This window comes from Pteropus vampyrus, unplaced genomic scaffold (assembly GCF_000151845.1).
Source record: "Pteropus vampyrus isolate Shadow unplaced genomic scaffold, Pvam_2.0 Scaffold125, whole genome shotgun sequence".
NCBI classification, from domain to species: domain Eukaryota; kingdom Metazoa; phylum Chordata; class Mammalia; order Chiroptera; family Pteropodidae; genus Pteropus; species Pteropus vampyrus.
In genome coordinates, this window is record NW_011888906.1 from 1373477 (window position 1) to 1396916 (window position 23440).

The 23440-nt window shown below is 39.9% G+C and overlaps 1 protein-coding gene across 1 annotated transcript in view; it reads left to right on the forward strand.

The window, feature by feature from the left end:
- Nucleotides 1-23440, forward strand: part of CTNNBL1 (catenin beta like 1) — a 141320-nt gene that overhangs the window by 38021 nt on the left and 79859 nt on the right. Inside the window, exons 4-6 of the mRNA XM_011366593.1 lie at nt 4507-4646; nt 13679-13776; nt 21256-21349. Coding sequence (XP_011364895.1) covers nt 4507-4646; nt 13679-13776; nt 21256-21349 — 332 coding nt within the window. The remainder of the gene's footprint in view (nt 1-4506; nt 4647-13678; nt 13777-21255; nt 21350-23440) is intronic.

Below are 23440 nucleotides of genomic sequence, written 5' to 3' on the forward strand. Positions count from 1 at the left end.
TAATATATTGTTTTTATTTGATATAAGCTAGGGGCTCCATGAGGACAGGGATTATTTTGTTATCTGTTCTATCCTCTGTACCTAGCACAGTGACTGGCACCTAGCATGTGCTCAGTAAATACTTGTTGACACACTGCTCGTGATTACATGGCTAATAGTGTGGCGAGGGGTGTGACTCACATCACGTCAATCTCATTCTCAAATCCAGGTATTTCCCACTATATCTTGTTATCCATGTAACCCCTGACCCCACTGATATTTTTGTTTCCTTGCTCACAGTTTAGTTTCTGCTTGTTTTGATAATTTTCTGACTTTCTAAACTTAAAAAACATTGGGTTAAGACTGCACATGTAGAAGAATTTCAAAGTTGGAAAGTACCGGAAGGTACAGTTATTCTCCCTTCTAATTCTTGATTTTTAAAAATATTTCTATTAGCTAACCCCAGTTACAAAGACCTAACTTTCCAAAGAAACCTGTTTCATCACTTGGCAGCTCTGACTTATAAGATTTCAACTCAGAATGAAAAGAGAATTTCAACAAATTCTCACATGTGAGGATATCTAGATTCCTTATAATTTTAGTTACTTCTGTGAATTATTTTCTCCGTCTCTCCGAAAGTGTGGTCCTCATAACAGATGTCACAAACTTTTAGGGTCATCTCATCAGCGTGATAACTCTATATTATCTCCTTTTTAAGGCCCAACCACAGTAGCATTTGTGGCAGTCACTTTGCCTCTGCTCCTTCATTTGACAGTCGGTCATCTGCTGAATTGGGGACCAGGGAGTGTGTCCAGTGCTGGGTGTCCAGACATGAATGAGAAGTAGTCTCTGTTCTGGCAGAACTATCTCACAGTCTGATTTATATTGTGGTAACAGTTAACTAAAACCATCAAGTTCTTTCTGCACTTGTGCTTTTATTAAATTGTATCTTTCCTGTCCCATGAATTTGTATTTGACTTTTTGGTTCAGTGCAGCTCTCTGTATGGATCGTAGGTAATTTTTCTCTTGTTAGATTTGGCCCACCATCATTGCCTTTCAGGAACTTTTTGAATTAATTTTGCTAACTTTTTGAATTAATTTTGCTGTGTTCACTTTCTCTATAAGCTTTGTGTTACATGACATCTGTTAAATTTGCCTTTTATATCTCGTCACCCAAGTTGTTGGTCAAAAAATAACAATAAAATAATATAGTTGAACTAAATAAGCCAAAGGAGGAGCCCTGTAAGATACCACCAGAGGCTTCTCTCCAGGCTGACATTCATTCCTTCGCTACCACCCAAATCCTTAAATCTTTCCTTTCCACTCGACATGATTTTGTTTACTATTATTTAGTGTGCAGTCTCACTTGCCAATTCTTTCTGGTGAGCTGTAAAAATCTTCTGTCAAGTTACTCTCCAGAAATCAGATTTTTTTTGTTTTTAAAGTACCCTTTTAAGGCAAATAAGCCTTAGAGGTTTACTGAGCCCATTAGGTTCAAAGATTATGTAGCTCGACTGTCCCATGGACTATCTGAATTCTGCACCAGCCCTTCCAAGTCATGATTCTTCTGATTTGGCTTCCACACTTTAAGTGGTGGGGAACTAGGAATCTAAAAAGGTAATCTATTTGTAAGTACAGTGGAAAGACCCTTCAAAAAAGTGGTATGGGCAGAGGGGAATCTTGACAAAAATAATTTTGAAATTTACCTGGAATAATAAGCAGGTGAGAATAGACAAAGAAGCATTGAAAAAGAAGACTAACAAGGGAGTGTTTTGCACTAAAAGCCATAAAATGTGCTATAACCATGTAGAAGTGTGGTCGTGGCTCAGGAATTTGCAGACAAATCAATGAAACGGAGTGAAAAGCCCATAAACAGATTAGAGTACACATTAAAATTTAGTGTATGAGAGAGGTGGCATTTCTTCAAATCTGGAAAAAAAGATTATGGTGTTGGGGCAATTGGCCAAGCATTTGCAGAGAATAAAGTTAAATCTTTACCCTAAATCATAATGCTAAAATAAATTTCGGATTTATTTAGTCCTAAACGTTTAAATATGTATAAACACGAAAGTACACCATAAAATATATCTGATCTTCACATAGAAAAAATCTAGCTCAGGATACATGTAAAATAGAATTCATAAAGGCAAAGATTTGACTACTTAAACTTTTGAAAAACTTTGTCAGAAAGCACAATGTAATAAGTAAAGGGCAAATATTTTTCTCGTTTATTTTTTATAACATGACAGAAATTAATTTCCTTAATATACAGTATATATATAAATCAATAAATAAGATGAGCACCCTGCTATAAAATGGGCAAAGAAGAAATACAAATATAGCTAGTAAACAATAAAATTTCAACCATCTTAGACTCAGAAATGTAAAAAAAAAAACTTCTCATCTCAAACTGGAGGGGATTTTAAACAGATACTATTTTTGAAGAGAGTGAGGGAAACTTTCCCCACTACTGGAACTTTTCTCGCAGAATATATCAAAATCTGCTAAGTTATGCATACTGTTTGATTTGGCACTTTCCTTCCTGGGCATTTATCCTAACACCATAATTATGAATACATGCACCTTAGTATCATTTGAATGTCTGACAAAGGGGGATTGGTAAAATAAAGTATGGTATACGTACATGGGGAATACCATGCAGCTTTAAAAAATGTATTATTTACACAGGAGTTTCAGATAGGCTTCATTTCTGTACCCACTCTGTGATTGAGCGGTGGTCTCTTCTTGGAGCATCGTGTTGAGGATTCTGAAGCCGCATCTGGGCTCAGCAGGGAAGGATGCTGTACTCAGTGAGGGATTTTGCCATGGGAGAAGGAGAGAGGCTGACAGCAGTGTCCGATACTGGCCTTTCTTGTTGTCGAAGAATGTTTAATGATAAGGGGAATTTTTCAGCCTATATGAACAACAGCAAAAAATCGAATACAGAACTATTTATTGCGTAGGCTACTTTTGGGGAGAAACAGGGTATAAGTTGAGAAAAATGACTTAATATACCAGAATATTATCAATGGTTATTTCTGGTTAATAAGATTATGGATGATTTCTGTTTACTTTTCAAGGGCTTGTCTCTCTCCCTTCCCCAGTTTTCTACTAAAAGTAGTATTTTATAATCAGAGAAAAATGTGTAACTGTGATGATTAAAAATATTAAATGGGGAAAAACAACAGTAAGAGATATTGTCTAAAATATGGGCATGTTTTAAAGAATTATAGTCTCCAGATATAGTTTCTTATGGAGTCCAGATTTCTGGAGAGGTGGTCTCTGACCAGGCCCTCAGCATCGGGAGGTCAATGAGGACTTTGTGACTTCATGAGTCCCTGCTTTATGCCCCTTTTCTTTGAGCTCTCAGTTCAATTAAGCAGGCGTCTGTGGATATATAGAGACAAAATATGTAATTTCTGTCTTTAAGAAGCTTACATTTTAGCAGGGGAGATAGACATATTAGAATAACAATAGTGGTAGTCATAGAATGAAGGAGAAATGAGAGCAAGCATACAGTGTTTATGTATGCCAGGCATTTTAAAAGGCTTTATATGTATTTATTCATTTACTCTTTACATAGTCCTAAAGATAGGTAAATTTATTATCCCGTTTACAGATGAAGAAACTGAGGCATGGAGAGGCTAAGTAAGTGCCTAAGTCAGGATGTAATCCAGGCAATCTGGCTCCAGAGTCTTTAACCGCTGATTCCTCTCAGTCACTCAGTCAGGTATTGTTCAGTTGCTTTACATAGATTAGCTCATTTCCTTCTTGGAACAAATCTTCATGTCTTGCTCATCAAAAGCTTGGTGGGCATTTCTTAAATGTCAGACACTGGGGGTGGGCATGCAGTGATGAATGCAGAGCAGTTCTGTTCTTAGTGCCAGGGCATGGATGGATCTGTTGAAAGGTTCAGGTGTGGAAGTATCATGTGAGTGAAGCCTTATGCTATGTAAGATGTGGTGGTGATTACAGGATGCCAGAGACTAGATCTGCTTTACTTTAAGATCTACCTCTTAATCGCCTCACTGGAAGGGGTGTTGGGGAGGAAAGGGTATTTTGGGATGGCAGCAGAATCTCAGTTTCTTCCTTTGGATAAGTAAGGGAAGTAATTGGCCCTTGATCTGAAGTGGCAGAAACCCTTTTCAAATTAGTAGGATAACTATGTTCAGGGCAATAGAGCAAATTCCCACACCAAGGGGTAATGTTAGCTAATCCATAGGACTTGGAGGTGGATCACTTAATGCTGCAAAATGCTTTGGGAGCCTCTAAAAGGCAACTTGTATCTGTAAGAGTAAGGGAACCCTATAATGAGATCTGAATCCAAGATTGATTTTTGTAATGAGGAAATCGATTTCCCAGGGAAATTGTGTGACAGCATGATGTTTAGATGAGTGTACTTCTTGGTTGGTCTATTGTAGACATTTTGACAGATTGTCTCTCTTTCTGGATTCTGTTGCTGTTTGCTCCTCAGTGCTGATAGTACCCCTTTCCTTTTAATGATGCTATCTTGTTTTCTCCTCCTAGGTTCATGGAATCTGAGCTGGACCTAAATGACATCATTCAGGAGATGCACGTGGTAGCCACCATGCCAGACCTGTACCACCTTCTGGTGGAGCTGAATGCTGTTCAGTCTCTTCTCGGGTTGCTTGGACATGATAATACAGATATCCTTTCAGATATGTCCTCGGTAGGAAGGCTGACATGGGGGAATGCTGTTCACTGATTCTCCTGTCTGTCTCTGCTGTCACGTCTGGTGTTCTATTTCCATTCTAATTATCGCCCATCTTGAAACACACACTGCTCTTTATATATTCAAAAATCTGGTTCGTATCTATGAATAATTATTGGACAATCTTTAAATGTCCTTTTAGCTCTTATTAATATTAGAATTCATTGTAATGTATCTGTTTATACATTAACAACATTAATTTTTCAGGATCTTGATTTGGAGTCCCATCGTGGAGACGAAGCCAGACAGGATTTGAATATGCTGAGCTAGACATTATTCTGCGAGCAGATGGCACAGTGTAGTTGAGACTAGAGGATGCGGTGAACCATGATGGAAAGCACATTGGAATGTCCAGGAAGAAAGGGATTTTTATCTGTTTTATCCACTGCTATATTCCCAGTCCTTAAAAAAAATCTGGGTGCACAATAACATTTAATATTTGTTGAATCAGCATTAGACAGACGATCTAGATTTGACTCCTTGCTTCATATTTTTGTATGAAATTTGGTGCTCCTCTAGCCCTTAGTATTCTCATCTGCAAAAATATAGTTAATAACTTTGCCTGTCAGTGTTTTCCAGAGGATTAAAGGAGCTCATATAAGTGCTAAGCAGTTTCTGATACATAGTAGGCACTTAGTAAATGTTACTTTTAACCGAATCTGAATCATGACTTTGAAAACAATTTTATGCTTTGTCTTTGCTATCAGATGTGCAATATTTTTAGTGCAAAAGGTTTTTGGTATGCCTGTAGCCAGGGTTATGTTCATTAAAGTAAATTCTCTTCCAATAGTTGTTCTGGTAGAATCCAGATTTTCAAAGGTAAGAGACAAATGTAGTTAGTCTGCTTGAGTGATATTCATGGGGAATCTGCTGCTGCTTCATGTTATTTTCATCTTTCTGGTAATCTCTCTCCTGAGAGCATGTCTGACTAGGTTCTTTCCTGCCTGATAATTCTCATAGAAATAAATCAGTGAATAATTTTAACACAGGCTTCTTGAAGGGTGATCTTAAGCTATTTCTGATACTTCATGTAATGTCAGTATTAAGAATCACTGTGTCAGTCTCCAGATTGATGAGTGTTCCCCAGAGTTCACTGCAGAGTTCTGGGTTGTCTAAGAACCCTAGTCAATTCGCTTGTTTCTGGATGAACTCAGTAGGGTCTTATGAATTCATTCAGTAGACATGCTTCGAGTGCTTCTTATGTAGCAGGCACTGTGCTAGGCCCTGAGGAAGCATAGGCTATACTGGATGTTTAAGCAGCATCAGTCATATATTGGGTAACTACATATGATTAGCCCTGTTCTGGGTACTAACTGCTCCTCCTAGAATTAGTAACTAAGAGTCCTAGTTGTGACTTCACATTCCAGTTCACACCTACCCAGAATAGTAGATTTTCTGAATCCGAACAGACCTTAGAGATGACTTAGCCCAGTACCTTATTTATTCATTTAGTGGTAAGTCTGAGCGCTACATGTTGGACAGCTAACTGTTGAGGTTGAGACTGGCACTCCCGGCCCTTGGTTTCTAGTCCATAGTTCTTTCTAGTGCATCTTGAGTCTTTTCCCCTTAGGATTTCCTATGTCCCTGACAGTTGCAATCAGTCATTCATTACCTGTATATTAATACAGAAATCACCTATTTTGTTTCTGGAAAGGAAACACCGCTCTCATCTTTTTCCTGTTCCCACTAACTCAAAATAATAGTAGCAGCTTTCTGAAGGTAACTGACATTTTGCTGATTCACCAGCCTGGTTCCTGCCAAGGAGAAGACTGACATAAGATGTGCTGCTCGACATCAGCATGCTTGGGAAAGGCAAGGGCACAGATGTTCCAAGTTGTTAAGTTCTGGTCTTTAAAAAGGAAAAAAACAAGTCCCCCTGTAATAACTTTGACAGACTGCCATTTCCCTCCTGTTTTCTGAGAGCTATACTGTTTTCCCCCCCGCTTCTTGTGTGCCAGCCTTCACCCTGCTGCCCTAATGATATATTTTTAAAAAATCTGATTTTTAATTATGCCCTACATCAAATTTAAAGTGCATTTGAAAAAAAATTTTAATTACCTAATTTTAATTAGATGCAGCAATTAGGGTAAATGTCATCTTCCGCAAAGTACAATTTTTCTTGAAAGTGGTTTCAGGAAAGGGTAGGTCCTCTTGACTTGCATCTAACAAATCCTCAGTCGGTTGGAATGTTGATCTCTCAGCCACACTGCACTCTGCTTCTTGTCTTATCTGTGATCTATAATGGAAATTTTTCTTCAGGAAACGGTTGTTAACAATTTACTGTTGTACAGCTGTAACTGCACGAAACACCTTACCATGAATAAACAATTTCATGGCAGTCATGACTTAAATTTTTAATCTTTTTTAACTCTTCATTTATCAACCAAGACCATACACGGATGGTTACGTTCCCAGCAAGCACAGGTCATCTTTGCTTTGTCCTTCTCTGAGAAAACATAAACTATAGGGATTTTAATTGGATCAGAGCCTGGCTTGCTGTAACCTTAAGAGGCAGAGGATGTGAGAAAACAGCTTGTGCCTCGTCCTTTCAACCGTGAGAAGCAGCTTCAGAGTTTCTTCTGGGGCTCTGCATCGCTGCTGCTGGTGTGGGCTTGTCAGCGCTTCTGTGCCCCGTCTCCCCCTTGAGAGGCTGGAGCCAGCCATCGGTTGGCTGCAGAGTGGAGTTCTGGTCTGTGAAGAGCATCTCTGGGGGTGAGGGGCAGAGAGGGAGGGGCACATCTGAATGCATGAGGAGAGGGCACAAGAGGAGAGCGAGTAGCTGCTGGCTTTTAGGAATATTGTTTTTAAAACAATTTTTCCTTTAACATAAATCATTTACACATGTTTAGAGCACTTTTTTAAATGGATCTTTTGGAGTGCTTCTGCAGAAAAATAAAACCAAAGGTACATTTAAAGATATTTTCTTAAAATATTACTAAACAAACAGTTTTTGTAGCCTAGTTTAAGCCACATTTACTCAATTTGCCTAAAAGAACAAGGAGGTCTAAAACAAGGGGAAGATGAAACCCTGGATGGTGGCTGACCACCCCTTCTGCGAACCCCCCTTTCCTCCCCCAAAAAATCACCAAGCCACCAAATCCATACGTATCCTATTTCTCTGTGTCATTTTCTTTGTTCTCAATTTGATGACAAGTCAGTGGAATCCTTTCTAGAGTCCTTGTGGTAGATCACAGCATTTGCTAGCTGCTTCTTTAGTATAATAAGCCCTGTTGGGTTCTGTTAGGGAAACAAGAAACAGTAACTCCAAGTTGATAGCAAAAATACTCAAATTACTATGTGTGATGGTAAGTGCCCTTGGAGTGTTATGCTCAGGAAATGCCTTCGGAGTTCTGAGAAGGTGTGGGTCATCTCTGGCTTGGGGGCGATTAGGGGAATTTGGCACTGGAGCTAGGTAAGCTTTTGATAGATGTGGAGATTAGAGTGCGTTTCAAGTTTATTTTCATGGTCTCTATCTTGGCAGTGGAAGTCGCCATTCCTCACATACTGGAAGCTGACATGTTCTTGCCGGCTGCTCATGTAGTCACCACACACTTAGCGGATATCAGGTTCATTAAAAAAAAATCACGACTGTTGCTTCCCAGCTAAGTGCCCTATTCCTTAATAAAAAATATTGAGTAATCTAAACCCAATTTATTCAAAGTCTGCTTTCTCTCCATCCGTTTGTGATTCAGAAAAATGAGGTCTCGTAATGTTAAGGCATCAGTACAGTGGGTTGCATACTAATAGACAGGAAAGGTAGCTAAATTGTTGGTTACCAAGTGGATCGCTGGTGCCGATGGGACAGCCCTTTTTTGTCTGGAATAATTTTAGGGAGTGGTCCTTAGCACTATTCTAAATTAGTGCTTAGTTTTCTCAGACTCTAGAAAGCCAAGAGGACTTACTTGCAAAGTTGTCCTGTTGGATTTTGTGAAGAATTACTGTGGGAATTGGAAAATAAGGAGCAGGCGGAGTTTTTATAAACCAGATGGGATCAATTGAACTTGAGCCGTTCGGGTTTGAGAACGCCGAAGTGGAACACACTGACTGCGACACACCATATTATCCCAGAGGGTGTGTACGATAGGGGCGCCTTGCGTTAGAGGCCCAGTGTTAATGAGCAGGAATAGGGCTGGGAAAGCATTGAGTCTCCTAAGGGCTTTCTTCTAATTGGACTGGGAGGGAGTTGGCTATGGCTCCAGTGCTTTTCTGTAAGTACTGTCTAACGACACTTGAATATCTCTGAGCTGTCGTTTTGCTGGAATCTAGTCTCATCTTGATATTTTCAGAATCAAAGTTACAGTGAAAAGCATATACTTCTTTTTCTCTTCTGTAGTCTAACTTCCCTGATAATCTGTACTGATAAACCACCCGTTTTTTGTTTGTTTGTTTGAGCTATCTAAATATACTCCGAAACAAGTCGGATGAGGTAAAAAGTGCAAAAAATGGCAATCTAAGAAAAGGACCTCTCATTGTCATTTCTGATTTTGTTGGTGAGTTGTAGGTGAAGTCCATGTCCCTGGACGGTTAGGGTGGCTGTAGCCTGCTTTGGACATTTTCCCTGTGACATAATAGTGCCCACTAGCACTTAGTAGGTACTTAATGTTGAATGAGTGCATTTTCTGCATTCATTCAACATTTATTAATCAAACTAATCACTATTAGTTTGATCTAGGATTGGGATAAAATTAAGAGTCCAGATTCATTCTAGGTAGCTCTGAGTCAGCTGTTTCAAAATAAGAAAAAGACCATTTTGTCTGTGTTTTGAAATTCATCTGCATTGGTTGAGCTATACCTCCCTAATCACTATTGTAGTCTAGGAATAAAAGAAAAAAGATTTTTTAAAAAGCTCCCTATTCGTTTCATTAATTCAGTTATATATTCTGAATCTATACTGGTTTATTTTTCTTAAGCCTTTTCGAAATGACTTTTTAAAAAAGCCATCTGCTTCATACATCTTGTTTCCCTTTATCTTTTTTTATTTTTGTAAATAACGTTCTTCATGGACACATTTTATTGGAGGTTAATAAGAATGATGTTCAGTTTCAGTATCACCAAGACTCTGCATGAGATCAGGCCCCAAAACAGATGTCTAAAGCCAAAAAATAGAAGTAGACAACCCCCTTTTTTCTAAGAGGTATTGTGTTGTGGACCATTTTGTGCCCACCTGGTTTCTTCTACTTCGCTTCTTATTATACCAGCTTATTGTTCCGGTAGTGGACAGGTACAGAGGGAGTGAGTGGAGTGGCCTTTCTACTCGACATGACAAAATAGGCTATCAAAAACTGTGTTTTAGTAATTCGTAGAGAGACAGGCTCTCTGTTTTCCTATTATACTTGGACGGGAGAGCCTTTTACCTTGTGAAATGAAATTGTAACTACAGTGGAAAAACCTATCACCCATGCCCAGAGTCTGCTTGTGAAGATATGCTGGATAGGTGGCAGACCATGCTGAATTTTCTCATCAAGATTGAGAGTTCATCTGTCTATCTTTAGTTTCTATTCTTACTCCTGTTTCTGGTCTTCAAATGACCTCTGTCTTCTGGGTCCTGTTATATTACCCAGGAGTGGATGATTACAATTATGGACTCATTACTGCCTTGCTGAAATGCTATTTAGTGAAAGTTGGGAATTTATGTAAAATTAGTGAGTGGTAGGATTGATGAGATGTTTACCAGACCTGGTAGCTGGTAACTGATTTGTTCTGATTTCTCAGCTGAGGCGGGAGAGCAGGCAAGGAGATATCCAATGGAACATTATAAGAAATGACTTTGCTTGGTAAAAGTTAGACGTTTATCCGATTCCTATAAAAAGCACTGCCATTGTCAATTTTTTTCCTTTAAAAAAATGTTCCTAGGTTTAATGTGTCACATTTGTGAGCATGGTATAAGACTAATCAAGGAAAAATATGATGCCTGGCCTAAGACTGTAGTGGCTGAAAAAAAGACTTGGTTAATCCGAATGTCTGTGGTATAGCTAAAATGTAAAATTAGATCTCCCAACCCATTGTGACCCAAAAAGAGAGGCTCATGCTGCTGTTAGCTAAAATCTAAAATTTAGATTTTTAGAGGCTTTAAGAAAAATGAAGGCAACAGTGGGGACTTTGGCCATTCCATGGGAAGACTTGATTAACAGTGTTTATTATAGTGCTTTCCTGTTTTCTCAGTACCTTGACTTGACTTGGCCTTTGACATACGTGACCTCATTTATTCCTCAGCGAGATAGGCTGGACAGAGATCATACCACCATTTTACAGATGAAAAAACTAAGCTGTAAGGAAATAAAGGGGCTTCAGCAAGATTTCTTGGATAGTGATAATTTTAGGATAGATCAGTTCACTGAAAATATTAAGTAAAGATGACTATGATATGACCCCTGTCCTCATGTCTGCTCTGACTTTTTATCTGTTGTTCTTTGATATATAAATCACGTGTCTCTTAAGGCTGTTGTTTAATTAGTCACATACTAGTCGTCACATACTAGTTAATAAGTACTTAGCCATGCATGGTGTCATTCAGAGGCTGTAATGATCGTACTTATTGCGTGCTTGATTTACATCCTTGTCTTTTAAACATCTAACTCTGCAGTGAGTGGACAGTTGACTAGAAGGATGGATGGATAGGTGGATAGATGAAATGTTATGCCTATTAAGCTTTTTAAGAGAATAAATGTGGGAGTTTCTTAGATGAGAATGAGGAAGTTGTCAGCTTTTTGTTCTTTTTCCTATAACTTTAATAATTTATATTAGAAATAATGACAGTTCTTTTCTCTGTGATTACAGTGAGGTCAGTAGCTAGAATTTACCTGCATCTAGCCCTGTTTAAACCTGATATATATTTTCCTATGCATTAATATGAATTGTAGAGGCAAAAAATTTATTTTTGGAAGCAGGTGAACCTACCATTCTTCCTTATTATTGCAGCGACCTTGAGGTGAGTTACTTAACCACTTTGGGCTTTAGCTTTTATCTGTAAAATGGGGATCATGCTTATAATGCTGTTGTGAGAATTCAGTAACACAATGTTGGCATATGATGACTTTTAAAGTTAGTGGATATTATGATGGCAACTACTATAGTCTTTAGAGCAGGGGAACTACTAATTCCTGCTAGTCAAGGTTTCTAGGGGTTAGTTTGGTAGCCTGCTTTTTTAAAAAAAATTAATTCAGACGACTGTGTTTTAGTTTACTATGTGTCAGGTGTCGAGTATGATACGTGGTCTTTTGTTTCAACAAGCTTTCTGGTTACTTTGATAATAAAGGTTATAAGCATGAAAGAGTTTTGTCCAAAGACTGTAAGCTCTTTATACACATTAAGTGTTACAGCACTCCCATGTTGGGGGGAAATATCACTTTAGATAGTGAAAGAATAAGATACAGAAAGCTTAATTACTCATGATGGTCGGTCAGCTGCTCAGTTATAGATGAGTAAAACGAACCTTCTAATAATTGTTCTTTCAGCAAAAGATGTTCATAAAATACCTGGAATATCAGTTGGCAGTTAGCAAGTCCTGTCATTCTTGTTAATATGTCAGGTATCTTTCATTTTTTTCTTTCTAGTGAAACTGCCCTGATTCTGACCCTTGTTGTCTCACTTCTGGACTCGTGCGTGTGTCATATTTCGGAACAGATCTTCCTTCTTCAGGCCTGGCTCCCTTCCACCCCTTGCAGCCCCCAATGACCCACTCATCCTGCCTCCCATCTGCCTGTCCCCAACACTCACATCCTGCGCATAGCTGTTACTCTTTTAAAATAATTTTTAAATATAGTTCCAGTTATAAATTTCTCTATTCCTTCCCTTCCCTTTTCTTGTCCCCTCTCCTCCCTTCCCTAATTCTCAGTCTTCTCGTCTTCATATACCTTCCTACATTCTGGTCTCTCTGCTTTTATTCTTGTTGTTTTGCTTTCTATTCTACCTGCCCCGATCTTTTTAGTTGCCTGTTTTCTATCCAGTCTTCTAGCAGATCATTCCTGATTTCCCGGGTCAATGCGACTGATTGCTTTTTCAGAATGTCTGCAGTTCATGTTGTCTGTATTCTTCATTTCCATGGTGATAATTGCCTGTGGCATGTAATTTTTTAGTGTCTTTGATTATCTAACATCATCCTCATTTTATGATGAGGAAACTGAGGACCAGAATGAAGAATATATTTGCCTTTGTCACCGTCACAGTGCTTTATTCATCATAAGCATTCAGTAAATGCAGGTCAGTGGAACAAAGTAGAGGAGTGTGTGTGTGTGTGTGTGTGTGTGTGTGTGTGTGTGTGTGTGGTGTGTTTCCAAGGTGAGGGAAGGGAAACTTAGTTTACTTCTGGCTTCCAATTTCCAAACATAACTCCCTTTTTCTCTCCATGTTTTATTTCACTTATATGTCCTTTCTGTTTTTGCCTAGTATTTAATTCCCATCGTTTGCTTTTCTTTTATGTCCAAAGCAGTGTGGTATTTGAGGGGAAAGAGGTTGGTGAGGTCCGGCACAGTCTAGCGTAAATCCTTCCCTGTACATTTTAAGTCTGTTTCATCATGCCCTGGTCCCCGAAGATTCCTTGGTGAACATCAGCCATCTCATTTCAGAAATCATTACTGCCTTCGAAGGTGAACTGTGTGAAACAGTTACGATAATACTGAGTTCCAAGAATTTAAATCATGAGATAAGACTAAGGGTGTTGATCTATTTCTCACTAGAAAAGTGACCTCCCAAGTGATCATACTTGAAGTTTGAAATTTATGAAAATATATTGAACCTATGGGATAAGTTGCCAGGAAAGCAGCAGAGGGAAAGAGACCACATTAGTTAACAGTATTTATTGAACACCCACTGTGAGGAGAACCTTGTTGAAGAGATGTTAATAAAACCAGAGTGTATTAAAGGTAAACAGTGATGAAATGATTGACAAGGAAATAGAAGGGAACCAGATATTTTAATAAAGTTGTCAGTAGGGTTTCAGTATGTACTTGATACCCTTAACATTTTCACATGTGTCCATAGCTGTGGTCGATTTGCTTCAGGAATTAACGGATATAGACACCCTCCATGAGAGCGAAGAGGGAGCAGAAGTACTCATCGATGCTCTGGTAAGTTGCACATCCCTCTAGGGTTTTGCACGTTTGTGTAAGGTGTTGCTCTCTCTGTGAGTGGCGTTGGCCGGGTATCAGGTAGAGCTCTGTGGCAAGGCTGGACTGAGTGAAGAAAGTATGAAAGTCGAAATGCAACTCGTGGGGTACTTTATTCTTTGGAACTATGTTAGGGAAGGGGTTATAGAAGCCTCACATTTTTTGAGTATCTACTGTAGGCAGGCCTTTTCTCATTTTTTTCACTTTCTGTAATCCTCACCTTATCCTCTTAGATGGGTGTTATTGCTGTTATTCCCATTTACAGCTAGGAAGCTGAGGCTTAGAGAGGCAAAACAAGTTGCCCGTGGTCACATAGTCGGGATTTGAACCTGTGTTCTCTTTGACTGTGTGTTCCTGTCCCTCTACCTCCAGTTGTGCTGCTACTGACCTTTTTACAAAGAGTTTTCACAGATATTTCTTTTCTCCTCTGGCCTTTATAACTCTAAGCACTCGTGAGGACAGGTGTCATTATTACTTATTTTATAGACAGAGAATCAGAGAATGTTAAAAACGAGAACAAACCTTTCAGCTCATACAGGCCAAAGTTGCAGCCCCGCTAGTGGAAGACAGGCCCAGTTGATTCTGGAGTCTCTCTTCATGGAGCCCAGGCAAGGCCTCTGGGGCTTCCTCAGCTATTGTTCCGGGCAGCATCCAATCAAAAGGAGTTTCCGTGTGAGGTGAACCGATCTAGTCTCATCACCTCGCTTTATATGTGCGGAAACCCAGATGCAAAAATGAAGGCTTCCCCCGGGCCACTCAGCCAGTCCCTGTAACAGCTGAGAGTAGAGCCTACATATTCTGATCTTCACCACACTCCTGTCCCCTCACACCAGTTTCCTTCTCTCACCGGTGATCAGAGAGGGCTCCACGGCTTAGCAGGCACCACAGCTGGCCAGCGGCAGAAGCGAGTCTGCCTCTTACCCTGATGCTTCCTGTGGAGCTCTTTCTACCCACTAAGCTACCACCTTCCTCAAGGCTCTGTTGCTTTTCCTTCTTTTCCGTTGTCTTCTGTTGTCTGGTCTTTTCTCTCTGGTGAGAATGTTAGTAAGTACGGGTTTTGACGCAGTTTGCAGACTTTAGCATAGATCACTGGAGCCACCTGTACTAGAAGCACTAGTACAGGTGGCTCCAGTGATCATGGGGTGCTCATGAGGCTACTTTCAGTCCCCATTCAAGACCTACTGAATCAGAATGGCTGGGACTGGGGCCCCAAATGATTCTGAGACCCGTTGCTACACTTCTCACTCCCTCTTCAGACAATCTCTCTCAAGTTTCTTGACACCTGGAAAGTTCCCATGTGCCATGCTCACAGCTGGCATTTGGTGTGAATGAAGGGGCTGTGAACCCGTTGTATACAAAGCACTGTCTCTTAGAGAATGAGGCTGGAGTCCAGCGGGGCCATTTGTGACCGAGTCTGATGAAAATTTATGTTGCCATTTTTCTTTCTTCCTGGAGTGAACATCCACTTTTGTAGAATTTGGGATCTTTATTTTTCCTAGGAACCACTGTGCAGAAAAAAAAAGGATGGTATTGGGACATCCTTTTGTTTTAAAGACCATCCGAAGGAAGGCTGTGGCACTTGCTCCTTCACTGCGTCCCCACAGTGTCATTTGTGCAGTCTCACCTTCCAGAGGTTAATTACAGTGGCCCTGAATGAGCCTTCCTGCCTGGTCCCTGGGCTGATTTTAATTACCATCCTGCGCCTGTGTGAATAGAGAAGACGAGAGAGGAGCAGCTAGCCTGGCTGCTGCCTGTCAGACGTACTCAGAACCAGCAGCTCACACAAAAGGCCCCTTTGTGTTTCTGTGTTGCCAAGCCCACGAACAGAAGAAGCTCAGTCTTTCAGATTTTATGTTTGTTTGGAAAGAAACAGTTCATCCTCAATCTGGGGAGCAATTAGGTAGTTACTCTATAGCATTTTTCTGTTTCGTTTTGTTTTGTTTTTAAATTACTTTATTTTGAGACTTTGACTCTTACAGCTTTATATTGGTGGGTCTGGTGTGAATCACAATTGAACATTCCTAGGCTCCCATATATTATTTGTTTGTCTGCAGCTAGTCAGAAGCTATCAGTAAATATCAGAGAGCAGGACCAGTGGGTGGTCTTCCATTTATTTTTTGCTACCCTTGTGCTGTGTTCAGGAAGAAGTTTGATAAGTATTCTCATATTACAAGGGTTGAGTTGTCTTCGTAGTTTTAATTTGGGGCCAATATCAGAGGCCTGGAATTGCACGAGCAGAGGCTAGAGGGCATGTAGCAGAATTTATTGTGGTGTGCAGTTTGCAGTTATTGCCTTCATCTTTTTCCCAGTTGGAAGTCCTAAGAAATAGAATAGCACATTTGTGGGGAGAGAGTGCTGTCCTGGAATTCTCAGGCATCTCTGGAATTTAAAATTTGGTTCACATCCACTATTATTACCTATGCAAAAGGTGAATATTTGTGCTTTATAACAAGTTGATCTGGTGGCCTGGAAAATAGACTCTTCTAAAAGAGTAGTAAATGCAAGGGTATATTGTTTTGATAGCAATTCTCTGGCATACCTATCTAAAAATAGTCTTTGGACTCCTTGAAAGTTATGATTAGATTATGGTCATTTTTTCCCCCTGCTTGCTAGTCCCAAAACTTGCCCTGTGCTTGGCAATCCCAGGTCTTCGCCCACACCTGCCTCAGCTTGGTCAGTTTTGTTTCTCCTGGGCTACTGAGAATATGCTCACTCATCCTTTAAAGCATCACTTAAATTTTCTTCTTTTATGAGTTTTTTTCAGACTCATCACCTCAGCAGAATTTGTGTTCCCCTAGCATTTCGTACATCCCGGCACTCATTATGTTGGCTTATAGACATGTTTATAAGTTTATCTTTCCTGAGTTGTGATCCCTATCAGGGGAGTGGCCAGAGTGGTAGTTCTGTCACTTATCAGTTGTGTGTCCTTAGGAAAGTTACCTAACCTTTCTATACCCAGTTTCTTCTTTAAAATGAGAATAACAGTAGTAGTGCCTATTACTGAAGTGAGGAGTAAATGAGATATTTAATAAGTCTTGAGAGCAGTGCCTGGCACAGAATAAACACCCAATAAATGTTGACCATGATCTCCATAAAGATACTATGTGTGGTATTATCTTCATAAAGGTACATATTTAATACTTAGTAAATGTCAACATCTACCACACAGTGAAATGTTTATGAACGTTTATTGAGTTCAACAAACGTTCTTTCCCATTTCAACAAACATTCAAATAATTTTTTGAACAAATACTCAAAAAAACATTTGAATAAGCTTAAGTAAGACATGGTAGGGTAGAGGTTTAGTTTTTTTGTTTTTTGTTTTTTTGTTTTTTTAGGATGAAATAAGTAATGGTGATAATACACGGCAGAATATTAAGAATGGTGGTGAGAGATGCAGGCTTCTGTGGCAGTGAGGAGGAGGGAGCGATCACTTGTGACGGGGACGAATAGGGCAGAGCTGCAGAGCTGTAGGTGTCGGCCTCTGCAGGGAGGCTTTAATGTGAGGGTGAGTGGGGAGCTCACAACTAGAGGAGGTGGAAATGTGGCTTGGCCCAGAAGCTGGTCAGGGTGGCTGGGAGCTACCATTTGCTATAAAGAGTTTAATAAACGTGGCTTTGATGTGGAGAGCCAGGGACGGCCCTCCATACCCGTTCTTACCCTCAGTTAACCCTACTTAAATGTTAAACTCTGAAGCCTTGTGTTGGTCTGACTTGGGCTGGTTGGCAGCTTTTTGGTTGATCTCAGAGTGCTTAACATATAATTTCTGGATCCCGTCATGTTTGTCTCTTTCCATTTCTTTTAGCATCCTCACCTTCATCTGTATTTGCTCCCAAGCAACATTCATTTGTTCATTCATTCACTAAATGTTTACTGAGTGCTTGGTATATTCTGGATTCTAGGAATTGGGTATATAGCAGTGAGCAAGACTGAAGGCCTATTTTTGTGGAGCTCATATTCTAGTGTAGGGAGAAACAGTAAATAGGAAACGGATAGTGATTTTCTGTTACATAGAGAATTAAAATAAGTGGTGTGATGCAGAGTGACTGGGAAATCACATTAGATTCGATAGTCAGGAAAGGCCTGAGTTCTGGACGATAAAAAGAAACCAGCCATTCAGAATGATTAAGGGCAAGATGGGACAAGTACAGAGGACCTAAGGTAGGAATAAGCTTGACATATTTGAGGAACAGAAAAAAGGCCAGTACTATTAGAGTGCAGTACTATTAGAGTGAAGGGAGAGAGCACAGTCAGAGCCCGAGACTAAGCTTCGTAAGGCCTTGATGGTCAGTCTGGGTGGAATTGTCAGTGTGAAAGGAAGTAATTGAAGGATCATAAGCCAGGGAGTGGTAACATAGCCCTGACGTTTTAAGGAGACCATTCTCGGATTGGAAGGGCAAGAGTAGGAGCTAAAATATTACTAGATAGATTGCAACAGGCATAAATTTTGCATTATAACCATATTACCATATGTATCCTCAGAACTTATTGTTTGATCAAAATTCAGTGTGTGCGTGGGAGGTTTGTTACTGTTTTTTAAGTAAGAAATTTACAGAACTCCTAGGAGGTAGAAAAACTTCACTTGAACTCTTGAGAAACATTGGCAGATTGTACAAGACAGAGAAAGAATCCTTCAAACCCTCTCATCTGTCCCTTCTTTATTTCCTCTTCTTCTCTTCTCTTGTATCCATTCTTTCTCGTGACGTAGAAAAGGATGTCTCATCATGCCCTTGAATTTTGTCTCGGTAGGACCTGCTGGAATAACCAATGACTTATCAGAAAAGATCAGGCTTAAAAGGTCGTGATTTCAAGGCTAGAGTTACTCTGGTGGGAGCTTTAATCCCTACGCAGGATTTGTTTTTAGTTTCAGACTTAGTCACAGGTCCAAAAAATAGGCATGAAGGTGGTAGACCCAAGGGGTTAGAGGGAGTAAGACAGAATGTTAATTTATGCTTCTTATTAGGTGATATCCAGAGCTATGCATAGTATAAATATTTTTCCAAGGGTTTTCTGAGCTAAATGTATTTCGATTCTTTAACCCTCCTGCAATCAAATATAATTGCATTTAACCCAGCTAAACATCATAAAGTTTCACACTTTGCAAGCTTAAAAAGGCTGTCTGTCAGAAGTTAGGTTTGTGTAGGAAGAAAAAAGATTTTCCTCTGGCCAGACACCCATTTCCATAATCATTCAGTCCTGGGATTTGAATGTATTGCTTACTGTCTCTGTCCCCACCACTTTCCAGACAGCAGAGGTGGGAAACATAACTAAGAATCAAGGAAAGGGGGAGAAAATAATGCAGAAAAAGCAGCAATAAGCAGTTGAAATTGGTGAAGCAGTGTGGTACCCAGTGGAGTTGCAATGTCTGCTGCTTTAGGATTCAGGGAGATTATAAGTCAGTTGGGATGATTTAGGGAAAAACAAACTGTAACATGGTTCATATTTTCCCCCAGATGTTTTTTCTGTTTTCTCTCACATACCCAAATTGTCCAATTAATTAAGGAAAACATTGCAGTGGATTTCTTTGGTGAAGCTTTTGCTGGTTCTGAGATTTGAGAGCAAGATTGTATATCTCCTTCGTATACGCAAAGAGGAAAACACTTCTTTGTATTTATGAGTGCTCTCAATTTTGGCATCAGTATCTCCCCAAAATATGCAGTTACTGTATTTCATTGTTTCTCATACCAAGGTCTAAAGGACAGCCTAGAAAAATCTTCATTTGTGATTCAGGTATTGCAAATTAGTCATTTTAGCTTTCCTCCATCCAGATGCTTCTGTTAAGTCTCACCAAGAATGAGTAAAGAGGCCTTATTTCAAGACCATCCCTCTTGCCATTGTTCCATCCTCAGATTCAGTTTGGATTGTTCCTGTGGAGTGCCTTATACACAAGTGCTCAGGAAGTGTCAAACTGAATGAGATCATTTCCTTCTCTCTCCTTTCTTTTTTTTTTCCCCCTCAGCAAAGCAATAGGATATGATGGGCAAAAATAGTCTCAGAGTTGGTCACTTCTGCCACAAGCTTTGTGACTTTGGCCAGGCTAATTAACCTTTGTGGACCTCTTTTCACACCTCTTTTCCATGAGGATTACATGAGAGTAAATGGAGCAATATGTATAAAGATCCATTTATAGTACACAGAGTGTTTCATCAATTTATTTAAATTTAGCAAAATTTTCTGAGCATCTGCTGTCTATAGCAGTGCTCTAGACTTTGAAGAGTATATCAAGATGAATGAGGGTGCGGGGCCTGTCTTAAAAAAAACTTGGGTTTTTCTTAGTCTCTGGGCAATATGAGCAGTGAATAATCAGGTATCAAAAAGGGTAAAGGGCTAGATTCTAGCTGTCTCCTTAATTTTTAAACCAGACTGAGGGTAAAGCATGCATGCCACATATTTTCATTTAATCTCTAGAACTTATTTCCATTTCCTAAGTGAGAGCACTAAGGCAATGAGAGAGAGGATGGATGCACCATAGATACAAGGCAGATCTTCCGATACAGATTTACTTATTGGCTACTGCTTAGAAATCTATTACCAGATAGATAACCACTTCTTAATTATTAGATGTTTCCTTAGTTGCCTTGATGTGCCTCAAGGCTACCCAAGGTCAGTCTCCCTTCCACACACGTTGTGCCAGAAGGTAGCGTGAAGTAGCATAAGCATCATTTCACCTAAGAAGGAAGCTTGGCTTTTGCTTTTGCTGCCACTGCTCAGTAGCTGTGTGGTCTTGGCTAAGTCATTAATCTACTGAATATAAGCTGTATGATGTGGCTACTGAAAGTTTACTATAAAGTGTCGTGTGAATCAAATTAAATGAAAAATATAATTGCTCTTTATGCATTAAATGTAATATAAATATAAGGCATTTTATTATGTTAATATTCTTTTCTAGAAAGGTTTAGAAATTCATTAGAAGTAATAGTTTCATAAAAGCATGGAAAGTTAGGAATATTTTGAGTTTAACCCTAAATTTTGAAGCCAGTGTAAAGTATGGCTCGTAAACTTACCAACTAAACAGCTCTTGGTGCTGTGGTCTGGAAGCATGCTTTTGACTTGAATGAACTGTTGACCTGACTTAAGATGGCATTTATGTAAGGCGTTTAAATACTAAAGAAAAGTAGAAAGAACGCTGGACTTGACTTCAGGAGGCCTAGGTTCAAGTGTACTAGTACTGTCATTCACTCACTTTGAAACCTTAAATTTTATTTTGCCTCTTTAAGCTTCAGCCTTAAGTTGAGGATAACGATGCCTGTCCTGTCCTTGCCTCAGAGTCACTTCAGAGCTCAAAAGAGATAATGGGATGGGAGAGCACCCTGTAAATCATAGGCGGCTGATTATTTACTTTGTTCATTCAGTGGAGAATTGAGTGTGGGAATGGAACATTGGGGAGACTGTTTTGTGACATGTATCCCTCTTTTTTTTTTTGCTTTCCTGTGGCTGAAGGTGGACGGGCAAGTGGTAGCGCTGCTTGTGCAGAATCTGGAACGCCTGGATGAGTCTGTGAAAGAAGAGGCGGACGGCGTCCACAACACTCTGGGTGAGGGGAATGGTGACCGCCGTCCCCTGAGTTTGTGTTTGTTTTGGGGCTTGGCGTTCATTTCCCTTCCTCCTTCGTAATAGAGCCAATGGCAGTAGTGTTTTCTTTCCTTCTGCTCCCAAACCGCCTTTTCGGAAATGAAGACCCTGAGTAAATTTCATATAACTGCAGCTTTGGTTTGCCTGACAGGTAATAAAAGCAGAAATTTACCTTCCTGGACAAAGACTGTCGGCTCCTTTTCACAGGCCCTTGCCTCCAACAAAAGTTAGGATGAAGTCTGAATAAAGTTGTTGTTATTATTTTTTTTTTTTTGCTTTGGGAACTTTGTATATTTTACAATTTTTTAATCTCCTCATATTGGTTTTTCTTCCCAGTTCTCTTCAGTGGGACTACAAACTTTTCAACAACAGTGTATGTTTATAGGACCTTTTATTTGTAAAAGAGATAGTGTTTCTTTCTCTTTTTATATGTAGTTTGCCATGTGAACTGCGAGTTGAAATATTGCTGTTAACTTTGCTGCCCCTTCATCATATGTTCATTTAAGTGAATTCCTCTGCAGTGTGTCTGCTTCTACACCTCCTCTTAGAATCTCCCCAGTCTCTCCTGCTGCAAAGTTGCCGAACCAGCAGCCTATTTAAAATCGTGCTTTCGGGTAGACCTCTTTATCACCGGTTGCCATTGTATAAAACCATAGGTGACACATCTATAAACAAGGCTTGAGAAATGAACGAGGCCCAGCAGAAGCAGAAATTTTGATGAGATTAGATTTTCTATCAGCCCTTTTGTGTCTGCCACAGATTTCTCTTACAGTTTTAGACTCTCTTCCATGAGGATTATCATAAAGAAGGAGGAAGACATAGCACCTAGGGAGTAAGAGGAGAGAACACAATAATCTCTAATTTGGGGGTTGGCTTTAGTCTAGAGCCAGAATTCGGCATTACCATCTGTTAGCCTAACGCTGAATTTTGCTGAATGGAAAGCTTATCAAAAGTCTGAACTGACTGTTAATTAAAAGGGCCTGAGGTAATGGGAAATGCACCAGCCTGGCAATCTGTAGAGATCTGTCTGGTTTCAGCTTGGCCACCTATAGTCATCCCTTTCTCCCTTGTTAAGAGCCTGTTGTTTGTCAGGTACTGCGCTAGGCACTGGGGTGGATGAAGGACGAATCAGGAGTGGTTCTCCTTTTGAGGCCGACTGATGGGAAAGTCTAGAATGGGAAGGAGAGATAACACAGGAGGACAAATGGCATAATAGGAGTCAGCAGGCAGCACTACAGAAGTGCAGAGGAAGAGCCTCCAAATGGCCGGGTAGGAGCCAGTAGGCAAGGGGCTGAATATGAAGACAGGTGCATTTTGACAGAAATGTAGGAAAGACCTCGGGCAGGGGAGTAGCATTTGCAAAGCCACAAATGAATGGGCCTGGGCTTTGGGGAAATAATTGAAATGTACTGTGGGTGGGAGGTAGGAGTGGTGGAAGGTGGGACCAGAGAATTAGTTTGTCCAGATTATGCAAGACCTTGTAAACCATGGTAAGATGTTTGCTTTTTATTCTAGTGGACAATAGGAAGCCATCTAAAGTGTAAGTAGAAGAATAAGAATGACTTGATTAAAATGAATAAGTTGATTTTCTTAGAAAATGTGAGAAAGTAATTTAAGGTGTTATAATGATCTTCATTTCTCAGGGGTCTCATTGCTACTCTGCTCCCAAGACTTTTATTCTACTCCCTGAGGGGGGCTGCCCTGTCATTCTTTAACTTGCCATTGGTGAGACTGGCCTGGGCAAAGGAGTGAGGAAGACGATAGAAGGTGGAGTGATTTCTTCATCCCTTCCTCTCTCAAAACTCAGACCCGATGTGTCCTGGGCACTGTGCTTAGAGACACGAACTCCTGTCTGCTTTGTAATAACATATCCTGGGATGTGGAGCGGAAGGGGCCCTGAAGGAAAGGAAAGCATTGGATGTACTAGAATGGGACGATAGGTGATTTCTTTTAAAAATTTCCCCCTTTTTAGTATTATGTCATGCAATAACTTTTTTTTTTTTTTTTTGTCTCCTAAATTTTCATTTCTCTATTAAGTAGCAATTTGGCTGTT